Genomic DNA, 24,547 nt, shown 5'->3' with positions numbered 1-24,547 from the left:
CAAATATCTATGTGACGTTTGAGAGGGCTGAATTAAATACACATAAACGGTAAGCATCGATTACATTTATTATAGTTTTATACTATAAATATACAATATACAACACCCAACATACAATAAAAATTATCTATATTGCTTTCTGGGCACAGACACGTCACTACCGACAAAAGGATTTACAAATATATGTATGCAGTTCTAAGTTCATTCTTACAGTCATTATTCAAAAAACATCGTTAATCTTATCCAGACAAGCTATCTTTAAGAAAAAAATAGTAGAGCAGGAACACGTGTATGCATTTTACTGTTGGTATCTCAAATGTACATAACTTTTTTATAACATTACCCATCACAGTGCGAATCAACATTTTATTACGTAAGGAACATTGATTCGAATTATACAATAATATGTTGCAGAGTATTCAGTAAATCATTTGTTTAGTTAGAACAAACCTCCTAAAAACGTCTCCTGCGCCTACGCAATCCTTAATACACTAACATATTATTTTTATTTATAGCCCAGCATAAATTCCTAATAATAAGGCGCGCTACAATTTTGTGATAACGTGGCGTTATAAATAAAAACATAATGTAATATTTTGATGGTTTTCGCGCGTAGGACTAGATTAGCTATGCATTTTGCATGGAAATAACGTAGATTGGAAAACATGTCGTACTTTGAACACCTATAATCAGGGTCGGATTACCTCAAGGCAAATTAGGCAACTGCCTAGGGGTCTGGAATTCGCTAGGGGCTCGTACAAAATACTTCAGTATGTATTGGAATACATTTAAAATTATTAAAATATAATCATAAAGATCTTCATCGGTGCCCAATATGTTACATAATTATAAACCTCATATGAAAAAAATACATTTAAATAACGAGAAACCCATCAAATCGAATTAATAATTTTGGAGAAAATCATAGTCATCCAAAAGTCGATTAAATAGGTTGTAGTTGAAAAAAAAATATTTTACGAAGCTAGAGAAAGTATAAGTGGCCCCAAGATGTGAATTGCCTAGGGGCCCCCAAATTCTTAATCCGACCCTGCCTGTAATCGAATTATCACCGTTGGATACCCAGACGTTCTTCATCAGATAGCACGCTACACTCGTTAACACCATCCAGTGCTACAACGAAGCTCTGTAGTTATAGCCATTGTCATCCACGTTGTTTCAATACATTTTTACTCTATTAACTATTACCATTCCCTACCATCAAGAAATATACATTCAATGAATAGATATTAAATTGTATATACATAATTAAAACAGTTATGTGCGGTTCCTATTTAAAACATTTGAAAGTAAATAATGGTAAACTGAAGTACAAAACTCCCTACTCATTATAAAAATGTTCTAACATAAAATGCAACATATTATAAGAATATTTTATAAATGACTATGCTGAAGTGCTATTGCTAAATTAATAAAAAAATATGAAATGATAGGGCCTCCTGGTATTAGCAGCTTAGACGTTTTTTATTTAAGGACGGAGTATTCCAGTGATAACAAGTCTGTTTCTCAGTGCTGACGGCATGGCGGCCTTCGCAGTGCGTAGACATAGAGCCGTTGTGATTGGCTAATATTGAGATACAACTTGAATCTAGTTGGCTGTCAGATAAACAAAGTTGAACAAACAGCGAGCTATCATGTAAACAAAGCTGAGAAACAGACTTGTTATCACAGTAATGCTCCATCCTTATATAAAAAACGACTATGAATAAGGGGGTTACATTTTTTGAAAACAAAGTCTGCGGGAGTACAGGGTGTCTTTGCTCAAACAAAGATATAAAAATATGATTTATACCCTAAAAAACCATTCTAAAAGTTAACTTGAGGGAATGCTTCTTGTGTTCTAACAGTCTAACTCTAAACCCATCAGACTTAGATACATATATAGACATATAGAATATATGTCAATGGAGACATAGGACTTACATAAATATATCTCTTGTAATAGAAACTATCAATAATTTTATTTGTTACACTCAATTGCCAGTCCATCCCAGCACAATCACAACAAATACATGGGACCGAGTATAAAAAAAACCTTACTTTATGTATGTGAAACTATCTAGCAAATCTGATTACTAAGACATATCTTATTCGGGAACACAGTTACATTAATCAGTTTACATTCAATGCAAGTAGATTGGAAAAGGTGGTTATTGTCAAAACTATTCAACAGAGAATAATTTTCAAAAGGCCAGGATGTCATTCTCTCACTGTTGGAAAAATATGACATGCCAAGCCATAATTATACTATACATTAGCATTATACTGCACAAGAAGCCACACAAATAGATCAAAATATTGTTTCACATCACATACATTTGAAAACTGTACAATGCAGTTATAGATTGTTTAATTATACTTGCTCTTTTTAATACCTTTTGGTATTCCACATAAGATACAACTGTGGGCACATGTAATAGGCTCCAGAGAAAATCTGTTCATCTTCAGGTATGAATATAACAGATACACAAATACACATAAGCTTTACGATCCTTGTGCACTTGACCACATTATTTTGTTGGCTCGTTATAACAAGATTCTGTTAAATTTGATCTATAACTTGAATTATACATCTCACATAATACTGACTTTTTCAATAAAAATTTCCAATAATCTAGAAAGATAAATAAAGGTGATGATAAAACTTTTTAATCTCATTTTGCAACATAAGTAAAAATTTACATTTGACCTTGTTATATTGAGCCAGCAAGTTTTCAACTAATCCAATGGAAATTCACTAACATTAGGGACTATAGTCCAAAGACTTATGATTTACGACACACACAATCAGAAAAGATTTGTTTGTGTGCTTCACTAGTTACCAACATATGATGCATATGCCATGTTAGATTTAACTTATGAATGAACAAATTTGCAGAGAAGAATTACATAACACAATTACAATTTTGAATGATAGTCACTTTAAAGTTAAATACTTTCCGTCTTCATTTTAGCATTGAGATTAACATTGTTTTTACTAAAATTTATTTCAGTGAATTATTTTGTCATCAATAAGTGAAAAATTAATTTTACATAAATATATTTTATAATTGCAAATTAAGAAAAAACTCATTAACAATTAAAAATTCTACACTTTCAAGCTATTATTTATATATTTTATTACAATCATTTTATACTCAAAGTTATTCAAGTAGCAGCTACACAAATAAACACTGTCTTCAATAGTTTCAACTTTCACAGCACACAGTAAACATATAGAACAACTTTCAACATAAGTATAATATTTTCTATACTAACTATGGCCTGATTCAATTGGAACACCAATGCAATGCCTCAGAAGTTACAGCAACTGTTGGTCTTACGGGCAGTCTTATAAAATGCTTTACTATGCATAGATAAACTGTCAGATTTTGCCACCAAGTCATCTAATTTTTCACCCCTTTCTAACACAGCTTTTATTGTATCATGGAGAATGATTTTAGTTTCATCTAAATCATTCTGTATCTTTGTTAATGCATCAGCTTCTTTCGGGTTTTGATACTTTTCCAGATGCTGTGCAAGTGCTGAAAAATCAATTGTAGATTCATTTCCAGTGGGCCATGAGTTAGCAGGTACTGCAGCAGTAAATTCATCTAAAGTCTTTGTAATCAATGTGTGAGCCACTCTGTTTGGATACTCATGATCTGTGATTAACACGCCAGCTAGATTGTCTGCTCTGACATACACTTGTAACATATATTCTCCTTCTTTAACAGACTGTCTTGATGCTTGTTGCGTTCTCTCCACCATAGTTTTACTTACAAATGTCATGAATTCTTGTACTGAGCCTCGTTGAAAATAGCTAAAGCTCCGCAAGTCATATGCAGCTTTAAGTATGGTAGCACTATTTATTCCTTTGTATAGGACTACTACTGCGTAAACTTTAACCATTTTAGTACTTTATTGTGATATAACGAAGGAGTTAAATAACTGAAACAAAAAGGACAATACAACGCCAAATACAGATAACGAATTTCTATACGAATGTGTGAAAACTAAACAACATATTTATTGTATATACGCATGATTATTAACAATTGTGATATATTAATCCAATTCGATAGAAAAATGAAAGTGAAAGCCACCAATAATGATGTTTAATTAGTTACTTACATCTCTGATCACTTAAATAACACGTCTACGTACACCTATAGCTTGGAATTTTAAACAAATTTACATAGATAACTTACAGATTATTTTATAATTATAAAATAAAATTAATAATTGCGAATTATTGCAAATAATAAAATTGTGACAGATATAACGTTTACGTCAAGTGTGAAGTGAGCAGTGAGTCAGTGACACACAGACTAAAAATGTATCTCCTGGTTATACCACAGATAAGACAAATTTTGCTTACGTACGCACTACGTTACGCAGTAGGTACCTGCTTTAGTATGTAGTACATACCTTGTCTAAAATAAAAAAATACATTATGCAGCACAATCTGAGAAAAACAGAATTATTGACCGCAGGGAAAATTCAATAAGTGTGTGGTAACACAATTCCCTTTATGAAATTCAGATGGGAGCCACAATCTGAAAATTGCATTGAACTAAGTTCAGATGTCATTCCCGATGTTTAACCTGCCTAGTCCTACGTTATATATATATATATATATATATATATTACAATTCTATTTGCTTACAAAGATAAATTGCCTAATTGGTTTGTGGACAGTGAAACTGTGATAGATTTTTTTTTGTTGAACTTTGGAATACAATCTACAATGAAGCTCCGAATTAGAGCATCTGGCTTATAAACAAACTATGAATTCATAATAAAGCAAGTTGAACACCGTCTTGAAGCAGTCTTGTTTTTTTACAATTACAAATAATATCTGATCATTTTTAAAGTGGAATAATTTAGCGACAATGTCGGAGATTTTAGAGAAAACAGAAAGTGGATCCGATGCTCGACGACGAATACTAAATATTGCGGTCTCCACAATTCTTTTAGAAGCTGGATTCGATGCAGCCGATAAAATGTCATTAGAAACTTTAACTGAAATGCTGCAATGTTGTAAGTAATCATACCATACCAGAAAGAAAGTACACACTTTTCTCTAGTTATAAAAAAAAAATCTAGATATTTTGTCTAGATGTTAAATGTCAGCTATACCATCATGTAATTTCACTTCTATGAAGTGTGCTTTAATGTAGTATTGCCTTAAAATTTTATTTTATACTCAAACACGTGAAATATAAATATTATTAGTATGAAATTATTAGTCTTTTTCCTTTTTAATAAGGTTTTCATGACTGAACTGCCCAATTTGTTTACAAAAGGCATACCCTTTATAATAAATTAAATATTGCAAAAAGTTGCACCATGTTAAAACAAGGTACTTATAACAATAGTTATTATTACAAAATTATGTTCATAAAATAAATAACTATGGGCAGTTAGAGCATTTAAGTTAGGGATAAAAATATTAAAAAAACACAAGGTAAAACAAAGAAGCCAGCTTGGGCTGGTAAGGGACAATAGAAGGATAATGTGTCATGATCCTGGTCAGTGAGGGTGATATGTGCTCTAGCCTAGTTAACCTGTCAATCTTTCACTAGTTACCTAAGTGATGACTAACCAAAGAAGAATGGCAGAAAGAAACTCTTGGCTTACTTTTTTGCCATGAATTATTTTTTTATGTCTTTTGTATACAAAGTCACATTTGTTATATAAGCTGATGCATACACATCACCGTTAATACAGAATGAATTTTATGAGAAACCTGGACATGCATGAAACATATATTAAACAAAATGAAAAAAGAAGGAAAAGGAACTAATAATTGAATAAATAACAGTATACAACATGCATTCTCCTACATTTACAAACATAATTTTCATAACACTGTTTTTCTTTAAACAATTCACAGATTAGGACTATAGAAATTAAAATACTCATGCAAATAAATCATTAATGTCCTTTCAACAGTTGTGAAATATATATAAAACTCTGCAGCAAAATGTTATTTTAATTTCAGTTTTATCAGAGGTTGGTAATTCAGCGAAAGGCTATTGTGAACTTTCTGGCAGAGTAGAACCAGTTCTGGGAGATGTTATGATGGCTCTTCTTAATATGGGTTTGTAATTATATCACTTAACTTTTCAATTGAATATAAACAAAGATTCATAACCACATTGGACCTATTTATGTTGTATAATCTTATAGCAACATTTTTATCAATTTGAGAAACAAGTAAATTTCTTAGCATACTATTTTTCTTACAATTTCTGTAGGTTTACTTACTGCTTTACAAATAGTATATTAAACATAACTTTATTAATGAAATAAACAAATTATTCATATATCTTTTTAAGGCACAAAGTATATATTTAGAATCATTTTTTTTATATGCATTATGTTATTATGGTACAGGTATAAATTTGCATGGACTAGAACAATATGCAGCTCGTCCAAACAGACATGTGATCCAACCTCCACAACAAGCGCCAACTCCAAGGACACCGGCCATGTTGTCTGCAGGTTCAAAAGCGAAACCTGCTCCTCACATACCATTTCATTTGCCGCCACTGCCAGATCCTCATGCTTATATAAGGACACCAGTAAGTCCTACATTATTTTACATGCATTAATTCTGTACACTTGCTGTTTCAATTCCTGTATAGTGGCAATACATTAATTACTACTAAAAATTACTATAAAAATGTTCTCTTTTCAAAACATTTATCCAACTATTCCTTAACATAAGGTAATATCTTTTTTTTTTTTGCAGAACAAGTCCTTGCAAATTTCATATATATTTACCTTTTTTTAGACTCACAAACAACCTGTTACTGAGTATGAGGCAATTCGAGAAAAAGCAGCATCACAGAAGAGGGATATTGAGAGAGCTCTAACAAAATTCTTGGCAAAAACAAGTGAAACTCACAACTTGTTTAATACAGAAGACAATCAAGTTTTTCCATGTAGGTTTACATTTTCAGTATTATCAGAATAATAACATTTATCGCTCAAATAATTTTGCTCTTTTTACCCTTATTAGATTTTTTAACAATACACATAAATTATTATATGTTTTTTTTTGTTTTTCAGTAATTGCATGTAAGCCAACATTCCCAGCATATCTGCCATGCTTACTACCAACAGATCAAGTGTTTGATTTTGATGAATTGGAATATCATTTCCAAGTGGCCAATCGCACTGAGGATATGCCTACAGAAAAGAAAGGTATGAGTCTATTATTTCTCAGGATGATATTATATACTACACTACATTTTATTAATAAAACAATATTTTGTATTTGATTTAATATACACTTACTCATACCTTGTATCTAGTAAAAAGATTGTATCTTATGTACCAATTTTTCGCAATTTGTATTTTGACCCATGATGAGCCATCTAGGCGAGCCCATATTAATTTTAAATAATTCTATATAACTTTTGAATTTAGTACATAAATGTATCATTCCAACAGATCAATCTGATAATGAGGGTGAAAATGGTGCTGACAATGAAAATGCGAATTCCCAACCCGAGAATCAAGACTTGGTGGCATCAAGTCCAGATCGAAATAAATCTGGTGGATAAATGTTTATAATTTTTAAGAGAGATATATTTAATTAGAATATAAAAATATTGCTACAATTTGTTTCATTTATAATGCAATTTCATTATTAACAGCCGATTTCAATAAACAAGGCTAATCTTAATTTACAATCTGATCTAATTTTGTTTTTTTTTTTGATATGGTAAGTTTAATTTTCACGAAGAATTGGAAAGGAGTGATTGGGATTATTTATGTAAATCGACAGCAAGCAAATCGTTAATTCAAAAAAAGAGACTATCAGGCTTATCAATTCTGTACATACACTGAGAACAGTAATAATAAGGAATTGAATTGTCAGTTTTATAATTCACCAGCAGGTAACAGGTGTATGTTTTATAGTGGAAATTCAAAATCTAAAATTACAAGTGAATGCAATATGAAAAATGATAAGATATGGCTATTATAAAGGTGTTTTATTAAAATTATATTACAAATAGGATTACTTTAAACTTGCAGAATTGATTACGGGCAGTTTCTTAATGCCGTCCTTGTTCACCACAACCACTTGGAAATTCGGCAAATTAATGAACAGTCTCTTGTGGACCTCTGTTACACATTTTTTGAGCATTTCATATGCCTCCTCTTCTGTTGCATCTGTAAAAATATTAATTTACATACATATATTACAAAGTAAACATTGATTTTGCTAACATATAAATCTCAATACATTCAGTCTTACTTATAAACATGTTTTAGCATTAAGTATTACTTCAATAGCTGTCAAAAACATCACCAGTTTCCTAGTTTAAACCTTATTAAGATGCAAGATGGCAGGTTTTGACTCACAGCTGAGTAAATTTGTTTTAACTAAGCATAGCTTCGCAAAATTTTTATAAGTAAGACTGTTTCATGTTAAACATTAAAATAATTCATAATAATAATATATTGCACATAAAAATCAATTTGAAATATATTATATTATAAATATACCTCTGTGGTAAAAGCGGTCCATGATGCTCAAGCTGAGGTATCCACCAAACCCATGTGCTGCAAAAGGCACTTTAACACTGGAGGCCAAATAATCCATAAAGTATAATTCTGGTCCATTTTCTTTGTCATAACCAGCCATCAGCAAATTGACAAAATATGGTGTCTGAAATTATAAAAATGCTGCATGGTATTCTATTTTTAAACCTGAATATGAATTTAAAGTTTGGGACAACTTTAAATTTGTTGAGTAAGATCATTGTTAGGGCTAAAAATATTTCTGATACAATTACTAAATGGCATACATAACGGGAATATGCAAATTGAATTTGTGTAAACTATGACAAGTACAATTATAAGATAATATGTTATGGCATCAAAATACACATAAATTTTTTTTCTATCTTATAAAAGTTTTGTGTGTGGGAAAAAGTAGAAGTTATGATAAATGCGTTTTAGTTAGATCTTGTAAGTACTTACACTGCTTCTAAGATACTCGGCGAGATTACGACGAGTGAAATTGGCGGCGGCCGTGGGCCCCAGCTCGTAGCCGTTACGCATCTTGTACAACTGAATGTTCTTTGCTATGTACTCGGCAAATTGGGAAGTGTCACCGGAATCTCCGATGACACCCATCACCAGTTTGTCAGAAATCTTATAGATTTTCTCCTCATCTGCAAACGCATTAATGCTTAGACAATCTTGCTATCAAATTAATGTTTTAAATGTGAAAGTTTGTAATTTTTTTGGAAGTTTATTAGAAGAAAACGTAGAAACGGCAAATGACAACCAAAAACGAAACGGAGGGATTTGTATGAAATTAGGCACCATAGTACTTAAAAATGACTTTTAAAAGGTACTATTATCTCAGAAAAGTACACACGGGGGTTTTTACTTTGGGAATGCAGCCAGCGAGCAAAGCCTAGTGAAATTATAAACAACTTATAAAACTGCAACTCACCGTCTTTCATGACCATAATACTATGACTGTTGCTCTGATCAGCTGCTATCATAACAAAATCATTGCACTGTATTCCTAAAAGGCATTGCAGGTTGATGTTCGACATGATGACTTCAATAAACAATATAAATTGCAAAATACCGCAACTATAACCTCCACAACTGCTTCACTAATACAAACTTGTCAAATCACCTTTGTCAAATTTTGTGTTGCCATGCTTTTCACCTAGTAAAAAAAAAAAATTATATTGAGTATATGAAAACTCTTGGTTACGATTGCAACTGTACTCTAGGAAAACGGAAACTGTAGATGAAGCAGAAGTAATAATTAAACTAAAACCGTTACAAAACGACATAAACTAAGTAAAAGTAACAATAACTTGGGCTGATACTATTAGAGGCAACAAGCCATTTTTAAGCACTGATATATACCAAAACAATTTTTTTTATAAAAACGTCCGTTTGACAAGCGTAATTAACTTTATAATATGGCTTTCATATATATAAATTTTAGTGATATTGCACAAAGAAAAGTTGGCAACATAAAAAGGACAAGTCAGTTTTATCACTTTTATCAAACAAACCATCACAACAGCGATGAGGTTACGAGAAATTATTTTAGATTTCTGAATGAAGATTAGTAAATTAAAAAATAAATTATGTTCAAAAGAGTAGCTTTAGGTATCTCTGGAGGTGTAGACAGTGCAGTTGCGGCTTTACTGCTTAAAAGAGCAGGTACTTGTTTCTTATAGGCTTTTTCGGAGTTACAACTTATACTACCATAATATTATGATCATGAATAAATTCCACTAATTTCAGGATACCAGGTGGAAGGAGTTTTTATGAGAAATTGGGATAACAACTATGAAGCTGGTTTTTGTTCAGATGAAAGAGACTTTGAAGACGCGATTTACGTATGCCGAAAACTAAACATACCTCTACATAGAGTGTATTTTATTAAAGAATACTGGAACGAAGTATTTTCCGTGTTACTTCAGGAATATGAAACAGGATTAACTCCTAATCCCGATATACTTTGCAATAGATACATCAAATTTGATAGCTTTTATCAACATTGTAAAAATAATCTAGGAATTGATGTGATTGCCACTGGACATTATGCGAACACATCATTTGGCCCATATCTGGAAAAATACAATGAAAATGAAAGTAACTATTACTAAACCCAACTAATCTTATATCTCTCTTATAATATAAATTAATTTTTATATTAACTTTTTAGGTGTCAAATTGTTACAACCTACAGATAAATTTAAGGATCAGACTTTCTTCTTGTCTCAAGTGAAACAATTTTCTTTGAGGAAATGTATGTTCCCTTTAGCAAATTTATTAAAAACTGAAGTCCGAGACATGGCTTTAAAAGAAGGTCTTATCAATGTGGCTAAGAAAAAAGACAGCACCGGTATATGTTTTATTGGTAAGAAGAAATTTCAAGATTTCATAGAAGAAGTAAGTAAAGTACCCGTTTTACTGAAGTAGTTACTGCATTACAAGTTGGGTATATGTAAGTTTTTTTTTATCACATATTATTAAATAGTTATCACTGTTTTATTTCCAGTACATCCAAGCAAAGAAGGGTCTTTTCATAGACATTGACACTGGGCAAGTGGTGGGGGAACATAGTGGATTACATAAATGGACAGTTGGACAAAGATGTTGCTTAGCAAACTGGAAAGATGCATACTTTATATACAAGAAGGACTTAAGTACAAACAATATTTATGTGGTATTAATTTATCATATTTTATCCTATTCCTATCATTTATTGAACTCTTTTGTGATATTTGCCAAACCACTTTTAAAAACATTGTCCCAAAAATTCTAAATTCATTGGTATTGTGTTATTTAATATAGCTTATCAAGGTTGTTTTGGAATAGTGTCTGTGATTGTTTAACCTTCATAAATAAAAAAAAGTTAATATGATCCAAATCACACTGACAAGACATGACTCTAAATGCGAGTACAGATTTGGTACAAAAGTATTTTAATTTTTATAATTTCTAGGTACCAGGAACAAAACACCCAGCATTATGGAATCACATATGCTTCACCGGATCTCCTCATTGGATAAGCAGTGAACCTATGGAGTTAATTGACAATAATGTACTAAATTGTTACTTTAGGTTTCAACATACAAAACCTTTGACCCCCTGTAAAGTTGTAAAAAATGATAATGGACTAACAATAATACTAGAAAACAAATTAAGGGCAATCACTGAGGGTCAATATGGAGTATTTTATAAAGATGGTGTATGTCTAGGTAGTGCAAAAATCCGTGATGTTTGTCATAATCTCTGGTAAATGATTTTTAAAGTTAGATTGCAGTAGCTAAATAATAAAAAAAAAACCTATTATGTATGTATTGTTTTCATTTTTAAAATTCAAATTAAATGATATTCCATAAAAAATATTGATATCATTATCTGTAATATTACTAAACTTATAATATTTATAAATTGCGAAAGTTTGTCAAGGTGTTTACATGTAGTACTTATAGACCTGTTTGAATGAAATTAGGCACACAGATAGACCATAATGTATCTACCTACTGGATTATTATAAAACCTGGTTTATATCCAGTATAAATACACTAAACTGAACATTTTATTCTTATAAAGGTCTATCAAGCAAGCAGAGTCGCAACTCGCAAGTAACACCTAGAAAATACTGGTTTATAGGCATGGTCATACTTGCAAAACTCGTACCAGAGCTTACAAGTACGTCCAAAATCAGTACCTAAAGAAACCAAAGCCAAAATCAGGGTTCAAAATACTTCCAAGTAATTTCTTTCTGCATAGGAAATTGATCCGTGTTTCGATATTAATAAAGAAAACAATCACGTTCACAACTTGTAATACTTGGATTCTCTTTATACAAAGTATTTTCTTTCTGAATAGGATATTGATCCGTGTTCCAGTATCAATGACGAGTAGATTAGCGTTCACAAATAAAATATTTCTAATACTTGGTCACTTGCCCAGGAAATTGTTCATTGGAAACGGTAAAATAAGAACTATAATTGCGTCGATGAAGCCTAAGTGCAAACGCAGCTCCGGTGGGACGACGTCACGATTCGTTCGTGTCGTGAGGGTAGTCCGTAGTGGTGCCCGTAGTAGCTAAATAAAATACTTTCAAGTTTTACGAGTATTTCGCGACGGCACTAGTCAGCGTACTTGTAAGTAAATACCTAGTTTAAAAACCTGTCACGTCTATTTTAATTTTATATCTGGAAATATTCATGTCGAGGCTGTATGGGCTAGAGTCCTTTGCTTACCCAATATAAACGGAATTAAAAAACAAAAATGTCTGGAAAATGTATGTAAATATTGTACATACTGTTTTGACGAAAACAAATTATAAAAAAAAATATCAAATCAGCGTATCCCATTGCGTGTACCATATGATGTAATTTTTTTACTGCGTTAAATTGACGAAATCATAATTATTATAAGTGACAAAAGAGGTAAACATGTCGATACCACCTATAAATTATTCTGTGCCTCCGCCGAGTCTAAATATGCCACCGCCGGTGTCGCCTCACCACGTATCACCTGCCACCTCTAACCCGAACTTTTACAATCATCCTCCCCCTCTGTATCATATGCCCGCGCTGCAACACGCAGATCAATCACCTTACGTTGCCATGGCTTCGTTACCCCAGTTCGACGTTCCTCCACACGTGTATCCTGCATACTCAGATCCTTTGGACGTATCTCAACCCACGCCACACTACTACCCTCCACCGGTATCCAACGAATACATGTATCAAAACCCTGAGGATTATAAAAATCAAGACCCACAATGGTATAATTCAAGTGGCATTGACAATGGCGATCTTATGGCCGCACCGAGCACCTCCAAGTGTATTCCACGTATAAACGAAAGGTCATCCTCAACTGAACGGTATAGATATCAATACAGTTCAAAGGAATATTTGTCAAAACACAGATATTCACCTGGAAGAAGCCATAGCTATGAGTACCGTGACTACAGGGACCATGACAGATATAGAGATAGGGAAAGGGAATTTGACGGAGAGGGGAGAAGAGACAGATACCGAGAAATTGAGAGAGAGAGAAGAAGGGACAGGGATAGAGAAATGGAAAGGGACAGAAGTAGGGATTATAGATATAGGAGTCGCAGTCCCACCTATCACAGCCATCATGGAAGAAGTCCATCACGATCCAGCACCAGGGATCGTGAAGCTTATTATAGGGAGAAAGAGAGTAAAGAAAAAGAAGAATATGAGAGGAGGAGATATGAGTATGAACGCTATCGAAGTATGTCTCGTTATAGCAGCTACCGAAGTCACAGTAGGAGTTGTGATTCCCGTGCTTCAGTTAGACCTCGTCGGTCACGAAGTCGAAACAAGCGATCTTGTAGCAGAGAATCATATAGGCCCAGTCGTACAAGAGAAATGTCACATTATTCTCACAAGAATGTACCACCAAAACCTATGTCTGACCGAGAAAAAATTTTAGAAGAATATAGGTAAGATTAATATTTGTACATTTTTAGCAAAATGCTGTTGTTTTTAAATTATTCAACGAGGCAGATCTTATGTATTGACTATACATTTGCAGAAAGAACTACTGTCAAACTTCTGAAGACTTTATACAGAAGATGGAGCAATGGTCAAAGGAGCACAGTGTTGAAGAGGAAGAGGTAATCATTAAAAACATATATTCTGAATGGTTTAATTTGTTCTTTTGACTATATCGATAAATTGAGCACATTTTAATTGAAACCTAAATATTACAATAATATTTCCATTATTATGGAAATTAAGCAATGTGAGAATTCAAAATATTGTATACCGAATCTGTGAAAAGGCGTGATTAGTTCTAACTGAGATAATGCCTAGTGAAGGTATAAAATAGCATGTAGCTGAGTGGTTGTGTAGTAAATTGAGTCAAGGCACAATCTTCAGTTAGTTGATGTAAATTTTATGGAAAGCCTGTGAGACAAAATGTCTTTTTATATAATACAAATGTACAAATACCTTGTCTTGTCAACCCTTGTCCCTCTCCGCTGTATGAGCATCCTTTAGTATTACTATGGTGGATATTTCCTTGCACTAGGTTCTGTTGCACTTTTTAGTGCAAGTACAACCAACAACAAATGATACATATTTAATGTTATTTCTCTAATATTTAAGGGACCAAAGATGTGGTACAGAAGCTCTCCAGCCGAGCTGTATTATAAACCAGTAGAAGGTGGCACTGGTGTACAGCAAACATCAAAACTGGAAAAACTTTGTGAAAAATTTTACACAAAACTTATTGAGAGGGGACGTAATGCACGACCAGAAGTTGATGAATTACCTCCTTTAAAAACACCTAAGGCTAAAACTTGTATGCACACAAATTCACGTGAGTGTAATGGTTTACATTATCCAAATTAATTTAATTAATTATTACATAATACATTCTTATTGCTGATCTATATGCAATATTTTAATATCCATCTTGATGAATAAAATAGCAAAACCAATGTTTTCAACAATTATTCTAGAAAAGCAATTTCATGTATGCCACATGCCAAACTTAATTGTTAATTTAAAAAAAAACTTACAGAGGATGACAAAAAGATGACATCATCTTCATCATATTTGGATGAAGAAGGTTTTGAAGGGTTTACCGACAGGATCATGCTGGAGTTACAAAGGAAACAGAGTCATCCGAGACGGTTACATCCTGAGATGTGGTGAGTAACACTAAGTAGGTAGACAGCTAATTGCCTGTGCTACCGGCATCAATATAAGGTGGAATGCTTTTATGTTTGCTTATAAAATGCCAATTAAAAAATAAATAAACGTAGACTAATATTCAAATGGTTTTTTTTTAATTATCTACATAGCTCCTAATTTAAATATTTTTCTAGTACCAACAAATAGTCATAATCACTGTAAACAGCATATTCGGGTGTATTCACTAAGCATAACTCATATTTAGTCGCTTAGTTATTTGCTGATTATTCGCGAATAGTCTAAATGGGGCATTAGATTTAACGTCCAATAAAAACAATTCATAACTGTATAACACTGTTCCTACAGTCTAGAGAAATGATGTATTCTGAATTTTATTATATCTATTATGTCTGTTTTCAGGTTTAATAGTACAGGAGAGATGAATGGCGGACCGTTGTGTCGATGCAGTGCTAAAGCGAGGCGTTACGGCATGCGACATGGAGTGTACGCTGGGGAGGAAACCTTCCCCAAATGTAATCCTTTGCAGAATAATATTGATAAGCTATATCATTACAGGTAAGGAGCCCTGCACCATTAAATTGTATAAAGAGAAAGAAAATGTTTTCTATTGTTTTTTTATTATACTTGAAAAGTAGGTGTTACATACACTATGTGAAGATTTGCAAAAGCGGAAAGACAGAATATAGAATTCTGTTACACCATGATATGCTCATGTAGAAATCTGTTCCTGGGATTATAATCTGTTGAGATAAAAAGAAAATTTGATCTGAATGATATTGCTACTTTTTAACATGACTGATCAATTCAATTTAGTACCTAATTATTTTTTGGAGTAAGTTGTATACCGTTAATAGGTAAACCCAATCATGTCTACACCCTTATACTTCATTGAAAATGGTTGTGATGTGTATTACCTAATGATATTTCGAAGTATAAATTAATAACTTTTCAGAATAACCGTATCGCCGCCCACAAATTTCCTGATCAAAGCGCCAACTATCATAGGGCATGACGAGCATGAGTTCCTATTCTCTGGTTTCTCGATGTTCTCACACTACAAGCTCGCTAAGCTGCCGATGTGCAAAGTGATCAGGTTTAACATAGAATACACCATTCTGTATGTGGAGGAACCAGCGCCGCAGAATTTCACCATAAAAGAATTGGATTTGTTTGGTGCGTATTATTTATAAAAAAGTTCATTAAATGACAGCCAATATTAAAAGATGTAATTATTTATCTTTTCTTACTACTGTAAAGTTTCATCCAAATCCTTTCAGTAGTTTTTCCGTGAAAGAGGAACAAACATACATCCATACATCCATCCTCACAAACTTTCGGATTTATAGTATTAGTAAGATAGGCTACTTTTTATCCCGGTAACTTGCTCCTCCCGGAGGAATTAATAATTTTTTTAATCAGATCTTTTAAATAGATGGCGCTGGTGTCGTACTGATGGCGTTATGGACGCTAGGGATTTTTGTGAGGAAATGATGAAGAAAAGGTTAAAAACTCTTAACAACGCCTTCTCAAAACTGATTTTCCATTAAAACGTTATAAGTATATTCTTTTAATTTCTAGAGGAATTCCTGTTCTATGAATTACTGGAGTTGGTAGATTTAGATTTGGGAAAAGCGACGGATACAACTTGTTCACAATTCCATTTCCTGCCGAGATTCGTAAGGTATTTACCAGAAGGTGGATGTGAGGTATGATTTATTAATCTTACTAGAAATTTAAATAACCGTACCAATAAATTACGTAAGTTAATTTTCTGAAGGTAACTATAATACCGTGGTATTACACAGAGCCGGCCTTATCTATTTAAGGGTCACGAGCGAAATATTTTTGGCGCTTTCTTTCTGGGTACCCAACTTTATCTCGGTGGCGTAGTTGTAATTGTACATGGTACAAGTACGACTGCCGCGCTGAGGTCCTGGGTTCGAATCCCGGCTCGGGCCAAAACAAATGTGACTGGGTTTTTCCATCTTAAAAATTACTCAGTCGCAACTCAAAGTCAGGAAGTTGGCGGTGTGATAGCCCCGTGTCTCAGAAAGCACGAAAAGCCGTTGGTCCTGCGCCTGATCTCTCTCCGGTCACGTCGTATTGCCGTGTCACCGGAATATGAGAGTGAACGAACAGAGTGTACCTGTGTATTGCACACACACATACCTGGCTGATCGCCGTTGAGATTGACCGTCGTGGACGAAATTCAGCTAGGAAGAGATTTATTTATCTTTGCAAAGCCGGGATTACTCTCAAAATCACATTAACGTAAAATCATAATATCAATATCGGAATATAGACGATCAATTAAAAATTGTTTTATTTAGTGAAATAAATAATTATTGTTGTACACATTTTAAGGTACTGTCCATGTGCGAAGTTATAAAATATTTAATAGACGAGAGTGGTTTGTTGATACCGCCGGAGACATTGTCGGACGTCCACGAAATGGATCATTACACGTGGCAAAAGTTTGTCGACAGGATAAAAGGTGAGTAAAATATTCTAATAAATCCTTTATAATTTTATTAGCATATTGTGAAAGAAAACGCTATACACTGGTTGAGTTACATTTCACAATTTAGATCTAAAAATTATATTGGTCTCTAGCGGCACAATTAACATACTGTAATCGCTAAATTATAATTTTCAATATTTGAAGCTACATTGTAGATATATTTTATCTACAGAAAGAGGAGGATAGTATTATCATCACACAGAAAACGAATCAATGTAGTGTATAAGGCCGTAACTTGTTTGTTATTCGCGGCTATAGTAAAATATGTATATATATGTTGTATAATCAAGACTTAGGCATCTAAGTTTGAAAGGCAGAAAGTCTAGAAATCATTTTATGACTTATTTTTCAAAATGTTGTAGCTGTCCAATACACTATAGTTTCTATTTCTGTTAATATTGTTTCAGGTATGATAGTTACCTACCCGGGAAAGAAGCCGTGTTCCGTCCGCGTCGATCAGCTAGACCGCAGCCCGCCGACGGGCGAGTCCAAACATACCAAAGAGACGAAGAAATTTTATCCTGAAATTGTACATTTTGGTATAAGACCGCCGCAATTGAGTTACGCTGGCAACCCAGAGTAAGTGTTGTGTGTTTTTTATATGAGAGCAAATATTTATGATTGTTTGTAGAATACTTTTGGCTTTGGCTTACTTTTGGCTAGGCTTTTGGTTCACTCTAAAGGTTTTGTTGGTTTTAGATCCTGGTAAAGATTATTTAGTTTACAACAGGTCATATTTCAGTTAGTAAACTTTGATGGTAGAATTTAGACAAATTATTTAATGTATTCTTGAAACTTTTCTATGTCTCCGTCCTTTAGAACATATTATGTCTATTATTGTTACACCTTATTCCATCCATCAGAAGAATCAATCTCTGTTTTAACATTATCAACTTCCTCTAGCATAGTAATAAAACTTATGGTTGCCATCAGATATCAAAGAGCGTGGCGGTATTACGTGAAGTATAGACATTTGATCGCAAACATGGCAAAACCGTCTTTCAATGAGCGACAGAAACTCGCCGCGAAAGAGGCGCAATTACAAGAGATAAGGATGCAGAACAAAATGAAACGTGACGTCACGGTCGCTATGTCGTCTGAGGGATTCCATACTACTGGCTTGATGTGTGATGTTGTGCAGGTAAGACTATATACTAAATAGAATGTTTAGTGTTAACATGAATTGGAAAGAGGGAGGAAGGGAAATAGCTATAAATTTTGTAACAGATAGATGGTGGTCCCGTAGGGATACCTACTCCACTGATCTGTGTTAAATATAATATTTGACAATACAATGTAGTTGTTTTTAAATACTACAGTAACAGGGTTTATTATACAGGGTGTAGATTTTAATATTTCTTTTCAGGCTTTTGTACCTTTTTAGTAGTAAAGTTTATTAGGTTAACTTGTGTAATTTTACCCCCTTATTCATAGACGATATTTATCTAAGGATGGAGCATTGCTGTGATAACAAGTCTGTTTCTCAGCTTTGTTTATCTGACAGCTTGCTGTTTGTTCAACTTTGTTTATTTGACAGCCAACTAGATTCAAGTTGTATCTCAATATTAGCCAATCACAACGACCCTATGTCTACGCACTGCGAATGCTGCCATGCCGTTAGCACTGAGAAACAGACTTGTTATCACAGCAAAGATAGAGCTTAGATAAATAACGTCTATGAATAAGGGGGTTAATCTTTTACTTATTTACAAATAAAATTCTAGCACGCCATGCTCATTCCGGTTTTGGTACGTCACCTCCGTTTCCATAAATCCTTGAACACACTAGAGGAGAAAATTGGTTATGTGTTCAAACAACGTGCTTTACTACAAACGGCATTAACTCATCCCTCCTATAGGGAGAATTTTGGCACAAATCCCGATCATGCAAGGAATAGTCTTACTAATTGTGGTATTAGACAACCGGAGTATGGCGATAGAAGGATACATTATACGAGAAAGAAAGGTTAGTAATTGTTTATGTATTCATGTTATATCGTTTGTACGTACGTTTGGCGAATATAGTTTATACAAAAGGATTTAGCAATTTATGGTCCCATTCTGCCTGGGAATCTTTGGTTCGGAGTGACCAATCATAGATGTAAGTTTTATAAAAAAACATACCAGGGTTACCTTGAAATATGTTCATAAAAAAATTATTTGATAACAAAGATACCAAAACTGTTTTAAGAATTTTCAAAGATTTAACATGATCATAGGGCCGTATTAATAATCGCTTTTCAGTATCAAGTTACAGTCAGTATCTTAATATCGTCGCTATTTAATAAATAGGCATTAACAACATCTCAAATGACATCTTAAGGTACAGTGTATGACTGTTTTTGACAGCTGAGTTTTATTTATTTTACCGCATCGAATCCGCTGATCATAGGCGCTTAAATAACAGCTCAAGTTTCGTTCATTAAATAGTTAAAAACTTAGAATGTGCGCTTAAGATCCTATTGAAAGGTGAAATTGGTTCATTAATATGACCCATATTGACACAGTAGTCCAGCACTGTGATGCAAAACTCAAATATTCAAATACATTGTCCTACAGGTATCGTGACACTAATCAACATAATGTCACGTTTCGGTAAAAACAGAGAGACTGAATCCGAAATGAAACACAACGAGCGTTTGGAGTTCCTCGGAGACGCTGTTGTGGAGTTCCTCTCGTCAATACATTTGTTCAAAATGTTCCCTGGACTAGCTGAAGGCGGTTTGGCGACTTACAGAGCTGCTATAGTACAGAATCAACACTTAGCACAGCTGGCAAGGGTTAGTTAGTTTTTTTGTAAATTTATTGACTGATTGATTTTTTTGCCTCGAATAAAAATGATAAATCCCTTAATATGTATATACCAGTTTCGTACAAAAAGGGGTTGACATTTTAAAACATTCATCACAATAAAGTAGATTATACTTAGTCAGGTAGTCTAATTTTATTGTCTTTGCTAACATTGTAATATAATAAAAAAGTTTAGTTTTCTGCTATTTGAAACACGCTCTATATTTATTGCAGTCAATTGCGAATGACAGATGTATGACATTCACACGGAAGTGACTGTATTCGTTTAATGTTACAGAACATCGAGCTGGAGCAGTTCATGCTGTACGCCCACGGGTCGGACCTGTGCCGCGACGTGGTGATGCGCCACGCCATGGCCAACAGCTTCGAGGCACTCATGGGCGCGCTCTTCCTCGACGCAGGACTGCAGGCAAGACATATCAACTACATATTCTTATAATGACAAGGCTAAATGCTAGCAGAATACACCAAGTACCTGTTCCAGGTGGTGGATAGAACAAGAAGCCAAATTACATTTTTAATCATGAAATAAAATTGACGCTATTTCTCTTACATAATAACGAACATGTTAGGAGCAAAAATATGAATAGTGCACAAGTTTTACAGCTGCTTGTAACTGTTTATACATCTAAGAATTATACGCATACAATACTTCGCATGAAAACTGATATAATATTTGTTGTAGGTTGCAGACAGAGTATTTTCCCTTGCTCTGTGGTACAACGAGCCGATGTTACACGAGGCGTGGACAAAGGAGCGCTTGCACCCGCTGCAAGAGCAAGAGCCTCTCGGCGACAGGAAATACATCAAGGACTTTGAGTTTCTACAGCGGCTTACTGAGTTTGAAGATTCAATCGGTAAATATATTAATTGTTTTTCTCATATAATTGATTGACAAGATTGATAAATTGCTTGCCTAATGATGAGTGATTTTATCGACTACCTGCAAGTAGTAAAAATGTAACCTGAACTTCGCATTAAATAGTTCTGAATAACTATGAACTGAGCTTAAAGACACTAGAATAGATGATAACTTTAATTCCTTGTAATTGTGCTCATTACCATAGTCTACCAAAGTCCCAATGTCCATCAAATTGGAACGCAACAGTATAGTTGTACGCAGTAGTTTCATTGACACAACGACTGAGGAGTCATATGTCAGTTTTGTTTACATTTAATTAAATACTTAAACTGATATACTATACGCGATAGATCTACATGGCAAGTCGACCGGTCGCGTAATTAGTATACTGGGATTGTAAAAAGCGATTAGGATCGTTTTTTACAATGACGGATAATCGATATAACTTTATCGATATAGGTAAGTTGAGGCGGCGAAACAACGCCATGTTTTTTTTAGATGAATTCGATGCAAAATAAAATATAAAGTAAAGAATTAACATACTGGTTTCGACAAGTGCGTAAAATCAAAAGATAAAAAAATAAAATCAGTTTAAAACGTCATCGACAAAATAGATGTTAAAAATCGATATTGCAGATCGATCGGGTAAGGGCAAAATGCAGTTTTATAGGAGGGTTAAAAAATAGTGTATGTAGCCGTGAGTGTGACATGTGTACGTGTGCGCAGGCGTGCAGTTCAAGCACATCCGGCTGCTGGCGCGTGCGTTCACGGACCGCTCGGTGGGGTTCACGCACCTCACGCTCGGCTCCAACCAGCGCCTCGAGTTCCTCGGCGACACCGTGCTGCAGCTCGTCGTCTCCGACAGGCTCTACCGACACTTCCCCGACCACCACGAGGGACACTTGTCGGTCAGTATAATGTTATGTGTAGTGTGTGTCCGTCTGGCGTCAGTTCAAGCACATCCGGCTGCTGGCGCGTGCGTTCACGGACCGCTCGGTGGGGTTCACGCACCTCACGCTCGGCTCCAACCAGCGCCTCGAGTTCCTCGGCGACACCGTGCTGCAGCTCGTCGTCTCCGACAGGCTCTACCGACACTTCCCCGACCACCACGAGGGACACTTGTCGGTCAGTATAATGTTATGTGTAGTGTGTGTCCGTCTGGCGTCAGTTCAAGCACATCCGGCTGCTGGCGCGTGCGTTCACGGACCGCTCGGTGGGGTTCACGCACCTCACGCTCGGCTCCAACCAGCGCCTCGAGTTCCTCGGCGACACCGTGCTGCAGCTCGTCGTCTCCGACAGGCTCTACCGACACTTCCCCGACCACCACGAGGGACACTTGTCGGTCAGTATAATGTTATGTGTAGTGTGTGTCCGTCTGGCGTCAGTTCAAGCACATCCGGCTGCTGGCGCGTGCGTTCACGGACCGCTCGGTGGGGTTCACGCACCTCACGCTCGGCTCCAACCAGCGCCTCGAGTTCCTCGGCGACACCGTGCTGCAGCTCGTCGTCTCCGACAGGCTCTACCGACACTTCCCCGACCACCACGAGGGACACTTGTCGGTCAGTATAATGTTATGTGTAGTGTGTGTCCGTCTGGCGTCAGTTCAAGCACATCCGGCTGCTGGCGCGTGCGTTCACGGACCGCTCGGTGGGGTTCACGCACCTCACGCTCGGCTCCAACCAGCGCCTCGAGTTCCTCGGCGACACCGTGCTGCAGCTCGTCGTCTCCGACAGGCTCTACCGACACTTCCCCGACCACCACGAGGGACACTTGTCGGTCAGTATAATGTTATGTGTAGTGTGTGTCCGTCTGGCGTCAGTTCAAGCACATCCGGCTGCTGGCGCGTGCGTTCACGGACCGCTCGGTGGGGTTCACGCACCTCACGCTCGGCTCCAACCAGCGCCTCGAGTTCCTCGGCGACACCGTGCTGCAGCTCGTCGTCTCCGACAGGCTCTACCGACACTTCCCCGACCACCACGAGGGACACTTGTCGGTCAGTATAATGTTATGTGTAGTGTGTGTCCGTCTGGCGTCAGTTCAAGCACATCCGGCTGCTGGCGCGTGTGTTCACGGACCGCTCGGTGGGGTTCACGCACCTCACGCTCGGCTCCAACCAGCGCCTCGAGTTCCTCGGCGACACCGTGCTGCAGCTCGTCGTCTCCGACAGGCTCTACCGACACTTCCCCGACCACCACGAGGGACACTTGTCGGTCAGTATAATGTTATGTGTAGTGTGTGTCCGTCTGGCGTCAGTTCAAGCACATCCGGCTGCTGGCGCGTGCGTTCACGGACCGCTCGGTGGGGTTCACGCACCTCACGCTCGGCTCCAACCAGCGCCTCGAGTTCCTCGGCGACACCGTGCTGCAGCTCGTCGTCTCCGACAGGCTCTACCGACACTTCCCCGACCACCACGAGGGACACTTGTCGGTCAGTATAATGTTATGTGTAGTGTGTGTCCGTCTGGCGTCAGTTCAAGCACATCCGGCTGCTGGCGCGTGCGTTCACGGACCGCTCGGTGGGGTTCACGCACCTCACGCTCGGCTCCAACCAGCGCCTCGAGTTCCTCGGCGACACCGTGCTGCAGCTCGTCGTCTCCGACAGGCTCTACCGACACTTCCCCGACCACCACGAGGGACACTTGTCGGTCAGTATAATGTTATGTGTAGTGTGTGTCCGTCTGGCGTCAGTTCAAGCACATCCGGCTGCTGGCGCGTGCGTTCACGGACCGCTCGGTGGGGTTCACGCACCTCACGCTCGGCTCCAACCAGCGCCTCGAGTTCCTCGGCGACACCGTGCTGCAGCTCGTCGTCTCCGACAGGCTCTACCGACACTTCCCCGACCACCACGAGGGACACTTGTCGGTCAGTATAATGTTATGTGTAGTGTGTGTCCGTCTGGCGTCAGTTCAAGCACATCCGGCTGCTGGCGCGTGCGTTCACGGACCGCTCGGTGGGGTTCACGCACCTCACGCTCGGCTCCAACCAGCGCCTCGAGTTCCTCGGCGACACCGTGCTGCAGCTCGTCGTCTCCGACAGGCTCTACCGACACTTCCCCGACCACCACGAGGGACACTTGTCGGTCAGTATAATGTTATGTGTAGTGTGTGTCCGTCTGGCGTCAGTTCAAGCACATCCGGCTGCTG

General features: G+C 36.4%; 5 protein-coding genes across 5 annotated transcripts in view; 3 read left to right on the top strand and 2 right to left on the bottom strand.

Moving 5' to 3' along the window:
• Positions 1-45: 45 nt before the first annotated feature.
• On the bottom strand, positions 46-4,321 carry LOC115442885 (synaptobrevin homolog YKT6). Its single transcript, XM_030168077.2, has 2 exons — positions 4,132-4,321; positions 46-3,948 (listed from the first exon to the last, which is right to left on the bottom strand). The coding sequence occupies exon 2, from the start codon at positions 3,907-3,909 to the stop codon at positions 3,313-3,315; it is 597 nt and encodes a 198-aa protein (XP_030023937.1). The 5' UTR covers positions 3,910-3,948; positions 4,132-4,321; the 3' UTR covers positions 46-3,312.
• A 314-nt stretch (positions 4,322-4,635) lies between these two features.
• LOC115441724 (transcription initiation factor TFIID subunit 8) lies at positions 4,636-7,631 on the top strand. The gene is made up of 6 exons (XM_030166624.2): positions 4,636-5,040; positions 6,005-6,103; positions 6,400-6,587; positions 6,800-6,950; positions 7,078-7,212; positions 7,462-7,631. Exons 1-6 carry the CDS (start codon positions 4,893-4,895, stop codon positions 7,572-7,574), a joined length of 834 nt encoding a protein of 277 aa, XP_030022484.1. The 5' UTR covers positions 4,636-4,892; the 3' UTR covers positions 7,575-7,631.
• Positions 7,632-7,991: 360 nt separating this feature from the next.
• LOC115441733 (proteasome subunit beta type-2) lies at positions 7,992-9,724 on the bottom strand. The gene is made up of 4 exons (XM_030166635.2): positions 9,482-9,724; positions 9,001-9,194; positions 8,524-8,686; positions 7,992-8,187 (listed from the first exon to the last, which is right to left on the bottom strand). The coding sequence occupies exons 1-4, from the start codon at positions 9,585-9,587 to the stop codon at positions 8,033-8,035; spliced, it is 618 nt and encodes a 205-aa protein (XP_030022495.1). The 5' UTR covers positions 9,588-9,724; the 3' UTR covers positions 7,992-8,032.
• A 271-nt stretch (positions 9,725-9,995) lies between these two features.
• Positions 9,996-11,860, top strand: LOC115441708 (mitochondrial tRNA-specific 2-thiouridylase 1). Its single transcript, XM_030166605.2, has 5 exons — positions 9,996-10,215; positions 10,300-10,650; positions 10,724-10,950; positions 11,060-11,227; positions 11,507-11,860. Exons 1-5 carry the CDS (start codon positions 10,140-10,142, stop codon positions 11,801-11,803), a joined length of 1,119 nt encoding a protein of 372 aa, XP_030022465.2. The 5' UTR covers positions 9,996-10,139; the 3' UTR covers positions 11,804-11,860.
• Positions 11,861-12,779: 919 nt separating this feature from the next.
• The window catches only part of LOC115441638 (ribonuclease 3), a 24,711-nt gene continuing 12,943 nt past the window's right edge, over positions 12,780-24,547 (top strand). The window contains exons 1-15 of the mRNA XM_030166502.2: positions 12,780-13,993; positions 14,086-14,167; positions 14,661-14,874; positions 15,079-15,208; positions 15,612-15,767; positions 16,165-16,385; positions 16,791-16,918; positions 17,577-17,706; positions 18,141-18,312; positions 18,667-18,874; positions 19,458-19,698; positions 20,292-20,512; positions 20,821-20,952; positions 21,229-21,400; positions 22,132-22,313. Of these exons, the coding sequence (XP_030022362.2) occupies positions 12,972-13,993; positions 14,086-14,167; positions 14,661-14,874; positions 15,079-15,208; positions 15,612-15,767; positions 16,165-16,385; positions 16,791-16,918; positions 17,577-17,706; positions 18,141-18,312; positions 18,667-18,874; positions 19,458-19,698; positions 20,292-20,512; positions 20,821-20,952; positions 21,229-21,400; positions 22,132-22,313 (3,411 nt within the window). The 5' untranslated portion in view covers positions 12,780-12,971. The remainder of the gene's footprint in view (positions 13,994-14,085; positions 14,168-14,660; positions 14,875-15,078; positions 15,209-15,611; positions 15,768-16,164; positions 16,386-16,790; positions 16,919-17,576; positions 17,707-18,140; positions 18,313-18,666; positions 18,875-19,457; positions 19,699-20,291; positions 20,513-20,820; positions 20,953-21,228; positions 21,401-22,131; positions 22,314-24,547) is intronic.

This window comes from Manduca sexta, chromosome 11, assembly GCF_014839805.1.
Source record: "Manduca sexta isolate Smith_Timp_Sample1 chromosome 11, JHU_Msex_v1.0, whole genome shotgun sequence".
NCBI classification, from domain to species: Eukaryota; Metazoa; Arthropoda; class Insecta; order Lepidoptera; family Sphingidae; genus Manduca; species Manduca sexta.
This window is presented reverse-complemented; position numbering and strand designations above follow the sequence as displayed.

Coding starts and splice junctions, on each gene's coding strand:
- LOC115441733 (XM_030166635.2), bottom strand. CDS start 9,587: ATGTCGAACATCAACCTGCAATGCCTTTTAGGAATACAGTGCAATGAT. Junction 8,687..9,000: donor CCGAGTATCTTAGAAGCAGT/GTAAGTACTTAC, acceptor TTATAATTTCAG/ACACCATATTTTGTCAATTT. Junction 8,188..8,523: donor GGACCGCTTTTACCACAGAG/GTATATTTATAA, acceptor ATATTTTTACAG/ATGCAACAGAAGAGGAGGCA.
- LOC115441724 (XM_030166624.2), top strand. CDS start 4,893: ATGTCGGAGATTTTAGAGAAAACAGAAAGTGGATCCGATGCTCGACGA. Junction 6,104..6,399: donor GATGGCTCTTCTTAATATGG/GTTTGTAATTAT, acceptor ATTATGGTACAG/GTATAAATTTGCATGGACTA. Junction 6,588..6,799: donor ATGCTTATATAAGGACACCA/GTAAGTCCTACA, acceptor ACCTTTTTTTAG/ACTCACAAACAACCTGTTAC.
- LOC115441708 (XM_030166605.2), top strand. CDS start 10,140: ATGTTCAAAAGAGTAGCTTTAGGTATCTCTGGAGGTGTAGACAGTGCA. Junction 10,651..10,723: donor AAAATACAATGAAAATGAAA/GTAACTATTACT, acceptor TTAACTTTTTAG/GTGTCAAATTGTTACAACCT. Junction 11,228..11,506: donor GTACAAACAATATTTATGTG/GTATTAATTTAT, acceptor TATAATTTCTAG/GTACCAGGAACAAAACACCC.
- LOC115442885 (XM_030168077.2), bottom strand. CDS start 3,909: ATGGTTAAAGTTTACGCAGTAGTAGTCCTATACAAAGGAATAAATAGT.